Source organism: Sinocyclocheilus rhinocerous, unplaced genomic scaffold, assembly GCF_001515625.1.
Source record: "Sinocyclocheilus rhinocerous isolate Xijiao unplaced genomic scaffold, SAMN03320098_v1.1 scaffold5418, whole genome shotgun sequence".
Taxonomy (NCBI): Eukaryota; Metazoa; Chordata; class Actinopteri; order Cypriniformes; family Cyprinidae; genus Sinocyclocheilus; species Sinocyclocheilus rhinocerous.
In genome coordinates, this window is record NW_015665894.1 from 79563 (window position 1) to 97943 (window position 18381).

Sequence of the window (18381 nt, forward strand, 5' to 3'; positions counted from 1 at the left end):
TTTTGAAAAATATCTCTTTTGCAGTTTATAAAGTAGCTATCCTTAAATGAAAACTATCTGCAAAGTTGTTAATCAAAAAAGTGCATGATAAATAAATAAAGTTATTGTCTCTCAAAAGAGAGAGTCGATTCTGAATCTTCTTAACGAGTTGTCATATTTTCTAATCTTTTGCCTGTTACCGGTATACGTCACTGGGTAACACATTTGCATAATCCCCGCCTGCCCGCGAAATACGAACAGAGTCTGACCTGCCCACAAACACTTCCACTAGTTAGTGTGTTTACATCATGTTGAGTAGACACTGTGTTCTAGGATACCACAGAAATACAATTCATGGTCATCTGAACAACTTATTTAGACTTTATTTATTTAATGAGTAGATTATGCACACATTTTCCTTGAAATAATCAAAATTTCCATCACTACTCTGTGACAGCAGGCTTGGCCAGCTGACCAATCAGAGCAGAGTAGGCTTATGGAAGGGAGGGGTTTGCTTGGAACGAATCGTTTTGAAATAATTGGCAAATGACTCTAATATTAAATGTATATTCTTAGAAAATTACAATGTTTTCTGACCTTAGATGCATTTAAACCTGTTGTATAGGGGACTCCAACACAATATTAGGACACTTTAAAATACCATATCACCTGCTCTTTAACAAAAATGAAAACAATGCTTTGAGGGATAAATTTACAATCTTTTCAATGGCATGCATCATTTTCATAACTCACTACTATCCAACTGAGATTTCGACTGAAAGTTTCTTCAGCAAGACGTTTCGGTAGCTAAACGGGTGGTATGTTGTTAACATACCGACCATAAGCAACAGAGCAAACCATTGAACACACTGTACTTCAATCCCTCACAGCCTCGTTTTCATTCCTGTCAAAAACTAAATATGGCGCTACCCTGACTAAGGTTTATACATCTGCTTTTGACTTTTACTGAAACTCACTTTTGTTCGTATCCAGGTGTATGCAATCAAACCTTTGCAGCTCACCCAAAATGCCTGTAAATTTTCACATGTGACTTGTCCGCTATATGCACCTGGTTTCCTATCTACTAGTTCAATACCCCATTAAAAGGCTAAGCATTTTGCTGTCTTTGACTCATGATGGTGGAATCAGCTTGACTTAAGCAGAATAGTCCCTGTCTTCAATGTAGTTGACAACTGCAGTCCCAAACGTAAAGACAAAGTTGTGGAAAAAAAAGAAAGAAATGTGTCTAAACAGCACTGACATTCGATTTAAAATATAATTACCTTTTGGAGAATGGGCTCCTCTGAGCTTGTGGCACTGCTGTCTGATGTTTCACTACCAGTGTCTTGTCCTGTAGGAGAAACTACAATTCCTTGTATAAATTAACCTGTTAAATGAGGATTCACCAACATTCCAGTGATGCATTTTTTTTTATCTGAAAAGCTGTTCTTACTGTTTGTGCTGACTATTCTCAGACAAAATATTTCGTACACATTTAACAAAGGTGAATAAATATCTAAATAGGAGTCATGTTCAGAGTCCAGAGAGTTAGTGTCTGTTTAACTGTGTCATTAATAAAAAGAAATCAACAATCTCTACAGTAATTAGATATTGGATATTTCTCTTCTTCAGATGTTGATGAGTTTGTGCTTTTCAAAACTAAAGGGTGTGAGACATTTTTTTAAAAATATTCTTTGCACTAATGTATAAATAACTGTTATCTAAAACAGGGGTGTCTGCTCCTTGAGGGTCAGAGTCAGGGTCGTAGGTGGGGTTTGCGGGGCCCTGGTGCAGGTTGTACCCGTGGGCCCTGTTTGAAATTGTGTAAATAGCACAAATAAATAAATAAAACAAAGATACAAATTAAACAATGTTAAAGTTTTTTCAAGTTTATAGGTATCCAGGTACAAAAAACCAAATAATTAAATGTAAACTATCATTGCATAGTCTTCACTGTATAAATTATAGATTAATTTCTGTTAAAACTACTAATTAATTTAGTCAAGAGCATGATGATTTTTCTCTCATTTAATTTCTTGGATATTTTTCTTACAAAAACGCATTGATTTGCTACAGAAGGCCTTTTTTCACACCCCAGAGCCGTGTGAGGCACGTTTTATTATGGATGGATGCTCTTTATTTGACTACTTTTGGACTGTTGAACAAAAACACCCACCCACTGCCATTATAAAGCTTGGAATAGCCAGGATAATTTATAATGAAACTCCAACTGGATTCGTCTGAAAGAAGAAAGTCATATGCACCTAGGATGCCTTGAGGGAGAGTAAAACATGGACTAATTTTCATTTTTGGGTGAACTAACCCTTTAATGCTGTATTTTATGAATGCACTGGTGAAACTCAGTACATGTTTTTGGCACCACGTCCTGAAGGTACACAAAAAGTTTCCTGTGTGCCATTTTGATTTACTTTAAAAATTTACTTTTTCTAAGTCCTCCTAGACCGGTGGTTTTATTTATAATTAGATCATCTTAAGACCATGCTGACAAAAAGTTATGGATTTCATGTCAATAGACACTCATTTACTGCATTAATAAATTAACTGAAATGATGCCAAAAGGCATCTGAGGCTGTATCTCTGCAAAGCTTTGACATACTGACACCAAACTTTATGTGTATCATCACATGTGACTTGTCCGCTATATGCACCTGGTTTCCTATCTACTAGTTCAATACCCCATTAAAAGGCTAAGCATTTTGCTGTCTTTGACTCATGATGGTGGAATCAGCTTGACTTAAGCAGAATAGTCCCTGTCTTCAATGTAGTTGACAACTGCAGTCCCAAACGTAAAGACAAAGTTGTGGAAAAAAAAGAAAGAAATGTGTCTAAACAGCACTGACATTCGATTTAAAATATAATTACCTTTTGGAGAATGGGCTCCTCTGAGCTTGTGGCACTGCTGTCTGATGTTTCACTACCAGTGTCTTGTCCTGTAGGAGAAACTACAATTCCTTGTATAAATTAACCTGTTAAATGAGGATTCACCAACATTCCAGTGATGCATTTTTTTTTATCTGAAAAGCTGTTCTTACTGTTTGTGCTGACTATTCTCAGACAAAATATTTCGTACACATTTAACAAAGGTGAATAAATATCTAAATAGGAGTCATGTTCAGAGTCCAGAGAGTTAGTGTCTGTTTAACTGTGTCATTAATAAAAAGAAATCAACAATCTCTACAGTAATTAGATATTGGATATTTCTCTTCTTCAGATGTTGATGAGTTTGTGCTTTTCAAAACTAAAGGGTGTGAGACATTTTTAAAAAAATATTCTTTGCACTAATGTATAAATAACTGTTATCTAAAACAGGGGTGTCTGCTCCTTGAGGGTCAGAGTCAGGGTCGTAGGTGGGGTTTGCGGGGCCCTGGTGCAGGTTGTACCCGTGGGCCCTGTTTGAAATTGTGTAAATAGCACAAATAAATAAATAAAACAAAGATACAAATTAAACAATGTTAAAGTTTTTTCAAGTTTATAGGTATCCAGGTACAAAAAACCAAATAATTAAATGTAAACTATCATTGCATAGTCTTCACTGTATAAATTATAGATTAATTTCTGTTAAAACTACTAATTAATTTAGTCAAGAGCATGATGATTTTTCTCTCATTTAATTTCTTGGATATTTTTCTTACAAAAACGCATTGATTTGCTACAGAAGGCCTTTTTTCACACCCCAGAGCCGTGTGAGGCACGTTTTATTATGGATGGATGCTCTTTATTTGACTACTTTTGGACTGTTGAACAAAAACACCCACCCACTGCCATTATAAAGCTTGGAATAGCCAGGATAATTTATAATGAAACTCCAACTGGATTCGTCTGAAAGAAGAAAGTCATATGCACCTAGGATGCCTTGAGGGAGAGTAAAACATGGACTAATTTTCATTTTTGGGTGAACTAACCCTTTAATGCTGTATTTTATGAATGCACTGGTGAAACTCAGTACATGTTTTTGGCACCACGTCCTGAAGGTACACAAAAAGTTTCCTGTGTGCCATTTTGATTTACTTTAAAAATTTACTTTTTCTAAGTCCTCCTAGACCGGTGGTTTTATTTATAATTAGATCATCTTAAGACCATGCTGACAAAAAGTTATGGATTTCATGTCAATAGACACTCATTTACTGCATTAATAAATTAACTGAAATGATGCCAAAAGGCATCTGAGGCTGTATCTCTGCAAAGCTTTGACATACTGACACCAAACTTTATGTGTATCATTGTCACCTCACACAGAACACACCACATCAATTTAAAATTGGTCAAAAGTTCTAAACCAATCATATTATAAGTGATTGTATTTATGATTTTCAACCTTTTTAATAAAATTATCTTATAATGTCTTTAATTACTCATTGCTGCACTTACTAAGTAATTAGTAATTGCTCAGTGTCATGCTATACTCCACATTTTGCATCTGGTGTGCTTGGCCCCCATTTCACACATTAGTAATATATTTTTCATTAAAGCAATAACTCACTCAAAAATTTAAATATTGTCATGTTTTTTCAAACCTGTATTTTTTTCCCAGTGGAACTCAAAAGCAGACTTTTAGGGGTAAATATTTGGGTAAATTATTCATTCTCTACACTGCTTGTCCTATGTAAAGTCACGGGAATGCTGGAGTCTATCCCAATGTCTCAAGCCATTACGATTAAAAACCAAAAACAAGAATGTGTGGATCATCCTTAATTAGTGACTACTCACCATTAATCCCTTTCTTTTTTATGATGTAAACCACTAAAGCAAAAAATGCCAGCAGAAGTAAACCTCCAATCCCTGCTCCAATCATAACTATGACAGTGTCTGGTGGGCAGTCCAGGCATTTTCCATCTATAAAAATCCACAAAATAAGGGAAAATGGAAATTCACAACTTAAATTTATTTTTAATTCATCAAGTGATGTTTCTGTATGTATGTGTAACTGTTTTGATTACCCCATTTGATGATAATTGGTTCTGTAAGGGATCTGTGGGACACAAAACAATCATATTCTGCTTCTTCATCCTCCTGAATCTCCACACTGTTCTTTATCTGGAAGGTTTCATTAGGGTTTGGTCTGATTTCTGTGGATTTAATCTCATTTTCAGGCAGAGGTGTGCGATATTTCCTAATGGTCATCATCATGTCTTTGGCGTAGAAGCCGGTGGCCATACAGATGAGATTCAGCTTGGTTTCATCACTGGATTTCCTTGCAAACACATGAACATCTGGAGGAGCTGAAAACACAGGAATTTGTTTATCAATCATCTGCATATAAACAACAAATATCAATACTGTACATTTACTCACAAGCTTTTCTGAGCTCCTTGTCTCCATATTCTCTGAATTTGTTGAGCCAGTCCACACACTCTTTCTCCAGGTAGCCTTTGGTGTACTGGTTTAGGATGAGCACACTGTCCCATTTTCTCTTGGTCGGTAGAGCTGCTTGACCTAAGGCGACCCACTGAGACGCTGCAATATCAAAAGAAATAAAGTCCTCTCCATCATAGGCGTACTCACTAATGCCTTTGGAAAACGCAAGTTCACTTCCCTGCTGCTCAACTTCACAACCGTGTCTCCACTGAAGAACATGAAGATCTGAAATGGAGATGAATCGAAATGTTGGTAAGAAAAAAAATTATGAAAATATAATATGATGAATTTATTTAGGTTCAAGTTAAAGTGTAGGAATGTTCCTCACCTGATTCATTTTGTTTCATGCATTTCATCAGAGAGTCGATATTCTCATCAAGCCACTGTTTTTTGTTCTTTCTCAACTTTGTGCCTTTTTCCCAGTAATCCTCATATAGTTTCTCCTTCATCCAGGTCTGTTTGGGAATCTTCTTCTGTTCCTCACTATTGTAATAGTCGATCTGTATGATCTGTATGTGACCCATAGCAGTGAACTGATAGATGCCCGGCAGATCGACAGGTTTGGACAAAGCTGTATAAGCTGTATACAGCGAGTGTTTCTCTGCAATAAAGAGCAATAAACTATGAATTAATCAACTATTCACTGTTTTAAATGTGATAAAATGTTACATTCCTGAAGGAGAAAACAGTTAAAACATATTAAGTCTCAAGTTTCAGCAACACAAAGAACCAAATATACTGAATCTTATCATATGGATCTAGACCTGTTCTCTGGGAGACCTAACCTAAATTTTGATCAACATGGCAGCAGCCTAGTTACCAACACCTTTATTTATTATATGTGATTTCAGATTTGAGATTTTGACTAGAATATACTGAATATTCTAGAATATTCATGGACATATAATCGACAAAACTCATACTTAGTTATAGGAGTATAGAAATATAAGTTAGCTTTCAAGTTTCCTATACAGCATGCATTTGTAATCAGATTTCAATTATGTTCTTATAAATACGTCAAATGTTCAAATTCAAAAGTTACTTTCACTTTCTTTTCTGATTGTTTCCTTTACCTGCTTGAATTGAAGGCGAAGTCCTATAAAGAAGAAAAACACAAAGTAGAGCAAAGAGTTTCGCGACACGCGTGCCCATTATTTAAAAGCCATGTGTGAATTTTCTGGTGTTTACATCGTTCCTTCAAGTCTGAACGCAGAAACTGCCTGCGCAGAAAACCGGTTGCAAAAAATGGCGGATGGCGTTTCTGTGGGACACAAAACAATCATATTCTGCTTTTTCATTCTCCTGGATCTCCACACTCTTCCTCAGCTGGAAGGTCCCATCATGGTTTGGTCCGATTCCTGTGGATTCAACCTCGTCTTCAGGCAGAGATGTGCAATATTTCCTAATGGTCATCATCATGTCTTTGGCGTAGAAGCCGGTGGCCATACAGATGAGATTCAGCTTGGTTTCATCACTGGATTTCCTTGCAAACACATGAACATCTGGAGGAGCTGAAAACACAGGAATTTGTTTATCAATCATCTGCATATAAACAACAAATATCAATACTGTACATTTACTCACAAGCTTTTCTGAGCTCCTTGTCTCCATATTCTCTGAATTTGTTGAGCCAGTCCACACACTCTTTCTCCAGGTAGCCTGCTGTGCGTTGTTTTAAGATCGGCACATTATTCCATTTCCACTTGGTTATTAAATTAGTGTCAACTGGGGCGACCCACTGGGACTCTTTATAATCGAAAGACAGAAAGTCCTCTCCATCATAGCAGTACTCATTAATGCGTTTTGATTCATCTCCCTGCTGATCAACTTCACAACCATGTCTCCACTGAAGAACATGAAGATCTGAAATGGAGATGAATCGAAATGTTGGTAAGAAAAAAAATTATGAAAATATAATATGATGAATTTATTTAGGTTCAAGTTAAAGTGTAGGAATGTTCCTCACCTGATTCATTTTGTTTCATGCATTTCATCAGAGAGTCGATATTCTCATCAAGCCACTGTTTTTTGTTCTTTCTCAACTTTGTGCCTTTTTCCCAGTAATCCTCATATAGTTTCTCCTTCATCCAGGTCTGTTTGGGAATCTTCTTCTGTTCCTCGCTATTGTAATAGTCGATCTGTATGTCATCTAGCAGAGCCATAGCAGTGAACTGATAGATGCCCGGCAGATCGACAGGTTTGGATAAACCCGTGTAAATGTAATACAGCGAGTGTTTCTCTGCAATAAAGAGCAATAAACTATGAATTAATCAACTATTCACTGTTTTAAATGTGATAAAATGTTACATTCCTGAAGGAGAAAACAGTTAAAACATATTAAGTCTCAAGTTTCAGCAACACAAAGAACCAAATATACTGAATCTTATCATATGGATCTAGACCTGTTCTCTGGGAGACCTAACCTAAATTTTGATCAACATGGCAGCAGCCTAGTTACCAACACCTTTATTTATTATATGTGATTTCAGATTTGAGATTTTGACTAGAATATACTGAATATTCTAGAATATTCATGGACATATAATCGACAAAACTCATACTTAGTTATAGGAGTATAGAAATATAAGTTAGCTTTCAAGTTTCCTATACAGCATGCATTTGTAATCAGATTTCAATTATGTTCTTATAAATACGTCAAATGTTCAAATTCAAAAGTTACTTTCACTTTCTTTTCTGATTGTTTCCTTTACCTGCTTGAATTGAAGGCGAAGTCCTATAAAGAAGAAAAACACAAAGTAGAGCAAAGAGTTTCGCGACACGCGTGCCCATTATTTAAAAGCCATGTGTGAATTTTCTGGTGTTTACATCGTTCCTTCAAGTCTGAACGCAGAAACTGCCTGCGCAGAAAACCGGTTGCAAAAAATGGCGGATGGCGTTTATGGGTTTAACCCATAGGTATATGTCTAATCGAAAATAGATGGACGACATCATCTGTATCCGGGCGGAAGTGGTTGAAGCAAGTTTAGGCAGTCAATACTTATTCACTGATCTATAATAAAAATATTCAAATATGTTCAACGTTCTGAATAAATACCCAACACTTAACGAACTATAACTTTGTGGAAGAATTGTTCCGTCTTCTCAAAATGTTTACAAGGAGTTGGTGTAAGGTGAAATCAGCAAAACTGGTACACTTTTTGGTATTACATTTATTCTACCAACACTATTTATGCTTTAAACAAATTCTAAAAGTCTCGTGTATCTCCCACTATGTTATTATTATTATTATTTATTTATTAATTAATTAATTAAATTAATTAATTGTATTATTCAGACTTTTTGGGATACTGCATCTGGTAAAGTGAGTCACACAATTGATCTAGTTTGTGCTTAGATACAGTTTCTTACAAGAGGACATTGTACATGATCTTTTCAATAAAAAATTCAAAATTTAAAAGAATAACTAAAAAATAAAAGAATAAAAAATAGGCATGAGGATTGTTAACACATAAACACTTAATGTTGATTTAATTAAAACACTTCAACAGATATAAAGAATTAATAAAGCACAACAAATCAAAAGAATTAAAACACTCCAACAGAAGAACAAAAACAAAGAAGCAAAGATTATACAAAGAATATACTGTACTTCTGTTTAATCACTTCAACAGAAGTACAGTATATTATGTGTAGTATAAAAATATCACATTGCCATATGATTTGACTGCTTGTGTGTACTGAGTTTTTTTTCCAACTGTGTGCTTGTGTATTAATGCTTTCATATTTGTTTTTATGTAGTATGTGTGTAGCATGTGTGTTTCTTTCCCTTGTCCATGCAGTTTGTGACATTTGTGCACATCATTGCATTGGCTATGCCCCTATGATTTACATTTGACTAATCAAATGTTGACATTATAAAATTACTGTTATTACAACATTTCAAGACCACCCATTGCTATCAGTAATTTTCTTTTTAAATGAGCACTACACCAAAAGCTTATTCGTCCCATTTTAGCTGATGCCCCACTTTTGCTGACATTAGACATTCATTGCTGCAGATAATTGAAGATTAGCAGACATTAATAATTGTCCTGATGGTGGAAAAAAGTACTCAGCATTTTTTAAAGGTAAAAGTGCTTAAACCTTGTTTATAAACATATTAAACTAAATATGAATAATCAGGTGAGTTAGTGAAAACCGTTTCAAAACTTCACACACGTTATTATAGCTGACTGCAACGATTTTTTAAATGCAAAAATAAATAAATAAATAAGTGTATACAGGCAACATTTTGTCATTTTCGCCCTCCTTTCGTTTTAAACCTTTTTAACTTTTTTTGTTTGTTTGTTTCAAACCTGTTTAACATATTTTTTTCCAGAGTTAGAGTTGATTGGTTAACGGTTCTCGTGATCTCGCTCTGATTGGTCGGACTGACGGGCCAACGTCCTCGCGCAGCGTTTTAATTCATCGTCTCTGTCGCGTTAATCTGTTAATAGCTTTAACAGTGTAAAACTCATATATCGCCTCTAGAATAACCCCCTGAGACGATTTCATGCCGTATTATGTGGAAAAAATGTCGAGTTTAGACGTAATCTGTGAGAAGATTCACGACGCTCACGGGCCGCAGTGGGAACGCGGCGGCATTTGCGTCGCGTGCGTCGCGGAGATGATGGACAGGTCGGACGTGTCGGTAAGAACCATGTTATTTCGATCAATAAAAAAAACTACATTTGAGTTTACCTCGGTGTGGCGACTCACTGACTGACGACGTTCCCGCAGGCGGTGCGCAAGCGCGCGGCGCTCGTGTCCGTGATGCGCGTGGACGCGGCTCGGGAGCTGCTGTACTGCGAAGAACAACGAAGAGTTCACTTCATCTCATCATTACTGAGTAACACACACACACACACACACACACACACACACAATTCTTGTGGTTGTGGGAGAAACTGAGCTTTTTGAAACTCCGAATCACTTGAACCGATTCGCAAAGTGATTCGCTCGAGTCATCGCTGCTGTCCAAAATAAAACTCAGCTCAAACATTCATAAACACACGTTTTACAAAACAATTGCAAATGTTGATGGATATATATCACACACACACACACACACATGTGTATATTATATACACACATATATATATATACACATATGTTTTTTTTATCCGTTTTGTTCAGCTCTGTGCTGTTTCATGAGGTTGCTGATTGTGTGTTTCAGAAACGCTGTTCAGTGCTGTGGATTCGTCTCTGCTGGATCAGACCGTTCAAGGTGATCAATCACTCGCTCATCTCTGATCTTTGGCGTTTTCTGTCGTGTAAAAAATTGAAAAGTGCTGTAGTTGTAAACTGTATTATTGTGTGTTTGTGTTCAGTTCTGTTGCAGGTGACACTGGACGTCCCGAATCAAGCATTTCTGCTCTTCATCCTGGATCAGATCCACTCAAGGGTGTGAACACACACACACTCGTTCAGACACTAGAGCCAGTGTTATCGTGATTGTTAAGAGTGACGGTGTGTGATTGTGTGTCTCTCAGTGGACTGATGGGGAGAAAGCGTCTCTGTCCTCCTTGACGTTTCTGGGTAAACTGCTGGACGCTCATCCTGCTCTGAGTCAAACACTGACGTCCAGCCGCCGTAAGACTGTCTGACCTCCTCTGACACGACACTCATTTACATCTAAGGGCTGGAATACACTGCACGACTTTAAGAATCTGAACAGTTTTTTAAAACACTAGGCATCATACACTTGCAGATCTGGTAAATAGTGACTAAACTGGGCATCACACACTAAGTCTGAAGCTAAAAAATCAGAGTCTGTGACCATCATACACTATGTGATTTTCTATTAGATATGTCAGCTCAAATCTGCAGACTGACTCTGACTTTTGTCAACTAGTGTCAACTTTTAGACTGTAAATCAGTGGAAAATCTGGGCCAAAATCGCGGAGTGTATTCCAGGCTTAAGTAGTTTTATTTACAGTAGGGATTCACTTTTTTCAGTGAGCCCCTTTGGGCTAAAATATTTACTTGAAGTCTCCCTGAGATTCATATAATATAATATATAAGGATAATTTAACAAAACATTCACATGTTCACAGTTCTGTGATGTGGTTAATGGTCACATGACCTGCACGTAAACAAATAAAATATTGAATCTTTTTTAGTAAGTGTTTTATTTTCATTTTTTTTATTTTTAAATCATCTTGTTTAATTTTCATGATTTAATTATTAGTTTAATTGTATGTTTAGCTTAAAATGAATAGATTTTAAATTATTTAATTATTCGTTTTATTTTGATTGTTTTTATGTTAAAATTATTTGTTTTGATTATAGTGATTACATTTTTTATTGTTTTTGATTGGTTTATTTTTTAAATTATTTATTTATTTTAATGATTAGTATTATTAGTAAGTTTTATTTTCATTATGTCAATCTTAATGACTGAATTATTTGTTTTATTTTAATTGTTTTTAAAATTATTTTAATTTGACATTTTTATGAGTTAAAGGGTTAGTTCACCCAGAAATGAAAATTCTGTCATTAATTACTCACCCTCATGTCGTTCCAAACCTGTAAGATCTCCGTTCATCTTCGGAACACAAATTAAGATATTTTTGCTTTCTGACCTTGCATAGACCGCAAGGGTACTACCACATTCAAGGCCCAGAAACATAGCAAGGACATCGTTGTGACATCAGGGGGTTCAACCGTAATTTTATGAAGCTATATGAATATTTTTGTGTGCACAGAAAACAAAAATAACTTCATTCAGCAATTCTGTTCTGCACTGTCACTCGACGCTGTCATTTACGAGAGTACCACGACGTATGCGTGTGAGTAATTAATGACAGAATTTTTGGGTGATCTAACCCTTTAATTTTAGGTAGTCTTATGTCCCTTAATTTACTATCAATGAGAATCATCCTACACACATAGACGCTTACATGTATAAGGTTTCTTCATGCTGATGTTTATGTGTGTATGTGTGTGTGTGTGTAGTGTAGTGTGTGTGTTCAGGTTTCTTCATGCTGATGTTTAAAAGTGTGTGTGTGCTCAGTTTTTTTAATGTTGTTGTTTATGTGCGTGTGTGGTGTGTGTGTGTGTATGTGTAGTGTGTGTGCTGGAGTGTGTGTGCTCAGCTCTGCTGGTCTCAGATGAGGACGTGAAGGCCGCCGTGTGTTACGTGATGTTCGGGATCTGGAGTTGCGCTCCTGCGATTCAGACGCTTCCAGACACACTCCGACAGCGCATGTGTGTGTTACTGCTGCACACACTCTCACACACACACACCACAGCGCTCACCGTCAACTGCCTGGGTGAGACACACACACACCCTCACTCTCTGCAACTGTCCGGATGAGAAAATTACAGTAAAGACACTTATAATTGTACAAATTATTTCTTTTTCAGAGTTTCCAAGAGAAGCTGCATAATGAAAATGCGCTCTATTTTATACATGCATGTTATTGAAATTATTGTGAATAATTCATACATGCATGCTTAATTGTTTGGAATTTGTGTGTTTAATAATTGTATTTTTTAATTTATTTTATTTATGCATTGCATCCAACAAAACATTTATTTTTCATAAAGCAAACGGAAATATGAGTGGCAGTCATACATGTCATACACAATGCTTTAATGATATTTAATATAATGCTGCAAATCATTCATTATTGTTCACTTTTGCTCCATGTTTCACGTTGACGTGTCCCTTCCAAATCACAAGAGCTCTGTAAAATGTAGATGTGCAGTAACGTGGGCACATATTAGTGATAGTCATGATAATGTGTCCCTTTCATTTACTTTATATTATAAAAATGATAAGTTTTAAGTGTTTGAATCTGGAGGTTTTATTATTTGCTTTACATAAACACAAGAGCAGTCTGTAATAAATGTGTGTGTGTTTCAGGTGTGGTGAAGCAGATGTGTCAGTACTCTGATGTCGTGTGTGTGTTGATGAGGGACCTGAAGGACGGAGGTGAAGATCCTCTGCCCTATCAACCACTGCCGCTCATCCTGAAGAAGGTCTCAACACACACTCACACTCACACTAGGGGTGGGACAATATATCGATATGGCGATATATCGTTGTCCTTCTCCATGCGATACGAGAATCGATATCTGGTGCCAAATATCGATATTTTAATTATTACAATAAGGCGCTCTATATAGATTTCCCTGCTCCCAGCGTCTAAAAATGCGTCGAAATCGCGGCCGCACCATTTCCACCTTCTTTCCAAAATGCTCTGAGCAAACATGAACCGCGTTCTCTATGAAGATGGGGAAGCACGAGGAACCGAAGGATAAACAGATTTCCAGCCACTGTATTAGCTCTACTGCTATATATATGTTTATGGAAATGAGAACTAAAAAACTGCCCCGGAACAGCTATCAGCGTGGACCATAGGCATCGATCACGTTCAGGGACATGCAGAGAGTTCCTCAGGGGCAGGGGCTCAAATGTAAAATAGGGGCAATGAAAAAATTATAGGTAAATATTTGGATACATTACTATTTTATATTTTTGCAAGAAGTCACTTATGGTCATCAAGCCTGCATTTATTTGATACTATTTATTTTATATACTTTAAAATTCATTTTATGCAATGCTGATTTATTATCAATGTTGGAAACATGTGATACTTTTTTCAGGATTCTTTGTTGAATAAAAAGTTAAAAAAGAACAGCATTTGTTTAAAATATAGCTTTTGTAATATATACTACCATTCAAAAGCTTGAGGTCAGTTTTTTTTTTTTTTTTTAAAGAAATTAGGTTTTGCTGATGTTTAAAAGTGTGTGTGTGCTCAGTTTTTTTAATGTTGTTGTTTATGTGCGTGTGTGGTGTGTGTGTGTGTATGTGTAGTGTGTGTGCTGGAGTGTGTGTGCTCAGCTCTGCTGGTCTCAGATGAGGACGTGAAGGCCGCCGTGTGTTACGTGATGTTCGGGATCTGGAGTTGCGCTCCTGCGATTCAGACGCTTCCAGACACACTCCGACAGCGCATGTGTGTGTTACTGCTGCACACACTCTCACACACACACACCACAGCGCTCACCGTCAACTGCCTGGGTGAGACACACACACACCCTCACTCTCTGCAACTGTCCGGATGAGAAAATTACAGTAAAGACACTTATAATTGTACAAATTATTTCTTTTTCAGAGTTTCCAAGAGAAGCTGCATAATGAAAATGCGCTCTATTTTATACATGCATGTTATTGAAATTATTGTGAATAATTCATACATGCATGCTTAATTGTTTGGAATTTGTGTGTTTAATAATTGTATTTTTTAATTTATTTTATTTATGCATTGCATCCAACAAAACATTTATTTTTCATAAAGCAAACGGAAATATGAGTGGCAGTCATACATGTCATACACAATGCTTTAATGATATTTAATATAATGCTGCAAATCATTCATTATTGTTCACTTTTGCTCCATGTTTCACGTTGACGTGTCCCTTCCAAATCACAAGAGCTCTGTAAAATGTAGATGTGCAGTAACGTGGGCACATATTAGTGATAGTCATGATTATGTGTCCCTTTCATTTACTTTATATTATAAAAATGATAAGTTTTAAGTGTTTGAATCTGGAGGTTTTATTATTTGCTTTACATAAACACAAGAGCAGTCTGTAATAAATGTGTGTGTGTTTCAGGTGTGGTGAAGCAGATGTGTCAGTACTCTGATGTCGTGTGTGTGTTGATGAGGGACCTGAAGGACGGAGGTGAAGATCCTCTGCCCTATCAACCACTGCCGCTCATCCTGAAGAAGGTCTCAACACACACTCACACTCACACTAGGGGTGGGACAATATATCGATATGGCGATATATCGTTGTCCTTCTCCATGCGATACGAGAATCGATATCTGGTGCCAAATATCGATATTTTAATTATTACAATAAGGCGCTCTATATAGATTTCCCTGCTCCCAGCGTCTAAAAATGCGTGGAAATCGCGGCCGCACCATTTCCACCTTCTTTCCAAAATGCTCTGAGCAAACATGAACCGCGTTCTCTATGAAGATGGGGAAGCACGAGGAACCGAAGGATAAACAGATTTCCAGCCACTGTATTAGCTCTACTGCTATATATATGTTTATGGAAATGAGAACTAAAAAACTGCCCCGGAACAGCTATCAGCGTGGACCATAGGCATCGATCACGTTCAGGGACATGCAGAGAGTTCCTCAGGGGCAGGGGCTCAAATGTAAAATAGGGGCAATGAAAAAATTATAGGTAAATATTTGGATACATTACTATTTTATATTTTTGCAAGAAGTCACTTATGGTCATCAAGCCTGCATTTATTTGATACTATTTATTTTATATACTTTAAAATTCATTTTATGCAATGCTGATTTATTATCAATGTTGGAAACATGTGATACTTTTTTCAGGATTCTTTGTTGAATAAAAAGTTAAAAAAGAACAGCATTTGTTTAAAATATAGCTTTTGTAATATATACTACCATTCAAAAGCTTGAGGTCAGTTTTTTTTTTTTTTTTTAAAGAAATTAGGTTTTATTCAGCAAGGATTTGTTAAATTGATAGAAACAGCGATGGTAAAGATTGATATTGTTAGAAAAAATCTCTATTTTGAATAAATGCTGTTCTTTTTAACTTTTTATTTATCAATGAACCCCAGAAAAGTATCACAGGTTCCAAAATAATAAAAATAAATAATAATAATAATAATAATAATAATAATAATAAATAATAAAAATAAGCAGCACAACTGTTTCCAACATTGATTATAAATCAGCATATTAGAATGATTTCTTAAGGATCATGTGACACTGAACACTTCAGTAATGATGCTGAAAATTCAGCGTTGCATCACAGAAATAAATTATATTCTAAAGTATATTAAAATAGAAAAACATTATTTTAAATTGTAATAATATTTCACAATATTACATTTTTTTCTGTATTTTTGATCAAATAAATGCATCACCATATTAGAATGATTTCTGAAGAATCATGTGACACTGAAGACTGGAGTAGGCTAATGATGCTGAAAATTCAGCTTTGCATCAGAAAAAAATATATATTTTAAAGTATATTTAAAAAACATTATTTTAAATTGTAATAATATTTCACAATATTACATTTTTTTCTGTATTTTTGATCAAATAAATGCTGGCTTGATGAGCATAAGACGGTATAAGAAGAGCATAAGAAGAGCATAAGCAAAAATGGTAATATAATAAAGTCCTTTCACGTCACCATTTCGCCAGCCTACACTTCACATAAGTAGATGGCACACTGTAGATGGCACTTGGGCTTTATTAACTATGATAGTTTAAGTTAAATATAAGTGAATTGAATACTGATTACCATTATTGCGACTTTTGGAACTGCACAGTTTTGTGCAGTGCTTTTGTAGTAATTTAGCATCCATTTTCTCAGGAATGTAATTTGATTTATAAAATGAGACAAACCGCAGATCCAGATCGCTCCACAAATAAGCTCATCTGCCCCATGTAATTTTCAACCGATTTATAAATAAGAACGGAAAGTAACCACTCCACTTCACATTATTGTCCAGTGAAATTTGAACTTGTGCCAGATCATGATTGGTTGGTGTATTATACATGACAAACGGACATTGATAAATTATGTAATATTCTAAAATATATAATACATGGATTTTTTATTAAATCGACACACTAGCTTTGATTATTGATGAAAAAAAAGTTTAAAATATTGTTTGGTTTATTTCCTTCTGTCAACCCACTCACTGAAAGAACCATATATGGCTTGAGAGTCTACTTCTGAACAGACTGTGGAATATCAGTCAGTCAAGCAAAACGCACGCAACCCATAGCAACGCCTCAGATTGACAGATATGTAAAAATAAACAGGAATTTTCCGACTTTTGAGCAATTAGTTACCGTTTTGTACACCTTGTCAGGTTAATTATAATTAAAATGCATTTTGTTTTATTGACCACAATAACATTGCTATTTGTCTGAGAGGGGCACTTTTAATCATTTTGAAAAAGGACAAGGGCTTGAGCCCCCAAAGCCCCCCCTTCTGCACGTGCCTGATCACATTATTACTGCAGAGCGCTTATTCAGTCCATGAGTAACCTAACCTCTCCGCTCGGATCGCAGGTGGATTTCCCTCACTATATGAGTGAGAGAGTGCCGCCTGCGCGTCCAGTTTTATGTCAACAAAACTGGGTGCTCTCCCTCTCTCTCAGATATTGCAAGTGCGCGTTATGCAGTGGGCACCGAGCCACCGACCGGCAGAAACATAAATCATTCTGCACCTATGGCATGGATGACGAAGCAAAACCTCGCCAGAGCCGTAATGCCGCGCAGAAGTGTGCAGTGTGCTTGCCGCGCGTCTACATTGGAATTAACGAACCTGAGAGCGCAAAAGACACGATGTGAACGGCTTTTATCCCCCTGCATGTCATGTGTGCGGGGCTCCGTTTTTATGATGAGAGGAGAGGAAAGGTTGAGAAAACACTCCAGGTAAATTTGGAAATGTACCAGGTTTATATATATATATATATAACTTAGGCTATATATATAAAGTTGATAAGCAGTTAAATGTGTTGGTTTACACACAAAGTCCAAGAATAAAATGATTAATTTACTTGGCATGTTAAATTTTATTTACAGAACTTTCGTGCTGTTTTCTAACAGTTTGGACTTGAATAAAGAGAGAAAACTTGCACTTAACCTTTTCACAGGCATTTTGTTTTCATAGTTAGACAGATATCGTGATGTATCGTTATAGGAGTGTCTAGCAATATATCGAATATCGCAGAATCGCTGCATCGTGATATTATCGTACCGTGAGCCATGTATTGCGATTCGTATCGTATCGTGAGGTACCCTGTGAGTCACATCCCTATCACTTATGGTAAAATATTGTAATATTTAGGATTTTTACAAAAGGTTAGGGTCAGTAAGATTTTGAAATATGTCTCATGTTTACCAAGGCTGCATTTATTTGATTACAAAAATCAGTAAAAACAATTAAATACAATTAAAATAACTGTTTTCTATTTTAATATTTTAAAATGTAATTTATTCCTATGAT

At 36.0% G+C, this 18381-nt stretch overlaps 2 protein-coding genes and 1 pseudogene across 3 annotated transcripts in view; 2 read left to right on the top strand and 1 right to left on the bottom strand.

Moving 5' to 3' along the window:
* Positions 1-8223, bottom strand: part of LOC107731660 (uncharacterized) — a 13251-nt pseudogene extending 5028 nt beyond the window's left edge.
* A 1538-nt stretch (positions 8224-9761) lies between these two features.
* On the top strand, positions 9762-13576 carry LOC107731661 (meiosis inhibitor protein 1-like). The gene is made up of 8 exons (XM_016542811.1): positions 9762-10006; positions 10096-10204; positions 10532-10582; positions 10686-10759; positions 10848-10947; positions 12426-12629; positions 13226-13341; positions 13505-13576. The coding sequence occupies exons 1-8, from the start codon at positions 9869-9871 to the stop codon at positions 13574-13576; spliced, it is 864 nt and encodes a 287-aa protein (XP_016398297.1). The 5' UTR covers positions 9762-9868.
* Positions 13577-14224: 648 nt separating this feature from the next.
* Positions 14225-18381, top strand: part of mei1 (meiotic double-stranded break formation protein 1) — an 18919-nt gene continuing 14762 nt past the window's right edge. For both annotated transcript variants that reach the window (XM_016542817.1, XM_016542818.1), the window contains exons 1-2: positions 14225-14383; positions 14980-15095. In XM_016542817.1, the coding sequence (XP_016398303.1) occupies positions 14254-14383; positions 14980-15095 (246 nt within the window). In that variant the 5' untranslated portion in view covers positions 14225-14253. The remainder of the gene's footprint in view (positions 14384-14979; positions 15096-18381) is intronic.

Bases quoted from the DNA above. Each gene is read 5' to 3' on its own strand.
- LOC107731661 (XM_016542811.1), top strand. From the start codon at position 9,869: ATGCCGTATTATGTGGAAAAAATGTCGAGTTTAGACGTAATCTGTGAG. The intron at 10,205-10,531 runs GTAACACACACA...TGTGTGTTTCAG, and splicing joins CTTCATCTCATCATTACTGA to AAACGCTGTTCAGTGCTGTG. The intron at 12,630-13,225 runs GTGAGACACACA...TGTGTGTTTCAG, and splicing joins GCTCACCGTCAACTGCCTGG to GTGTGGTGAAGCAGATGTGT.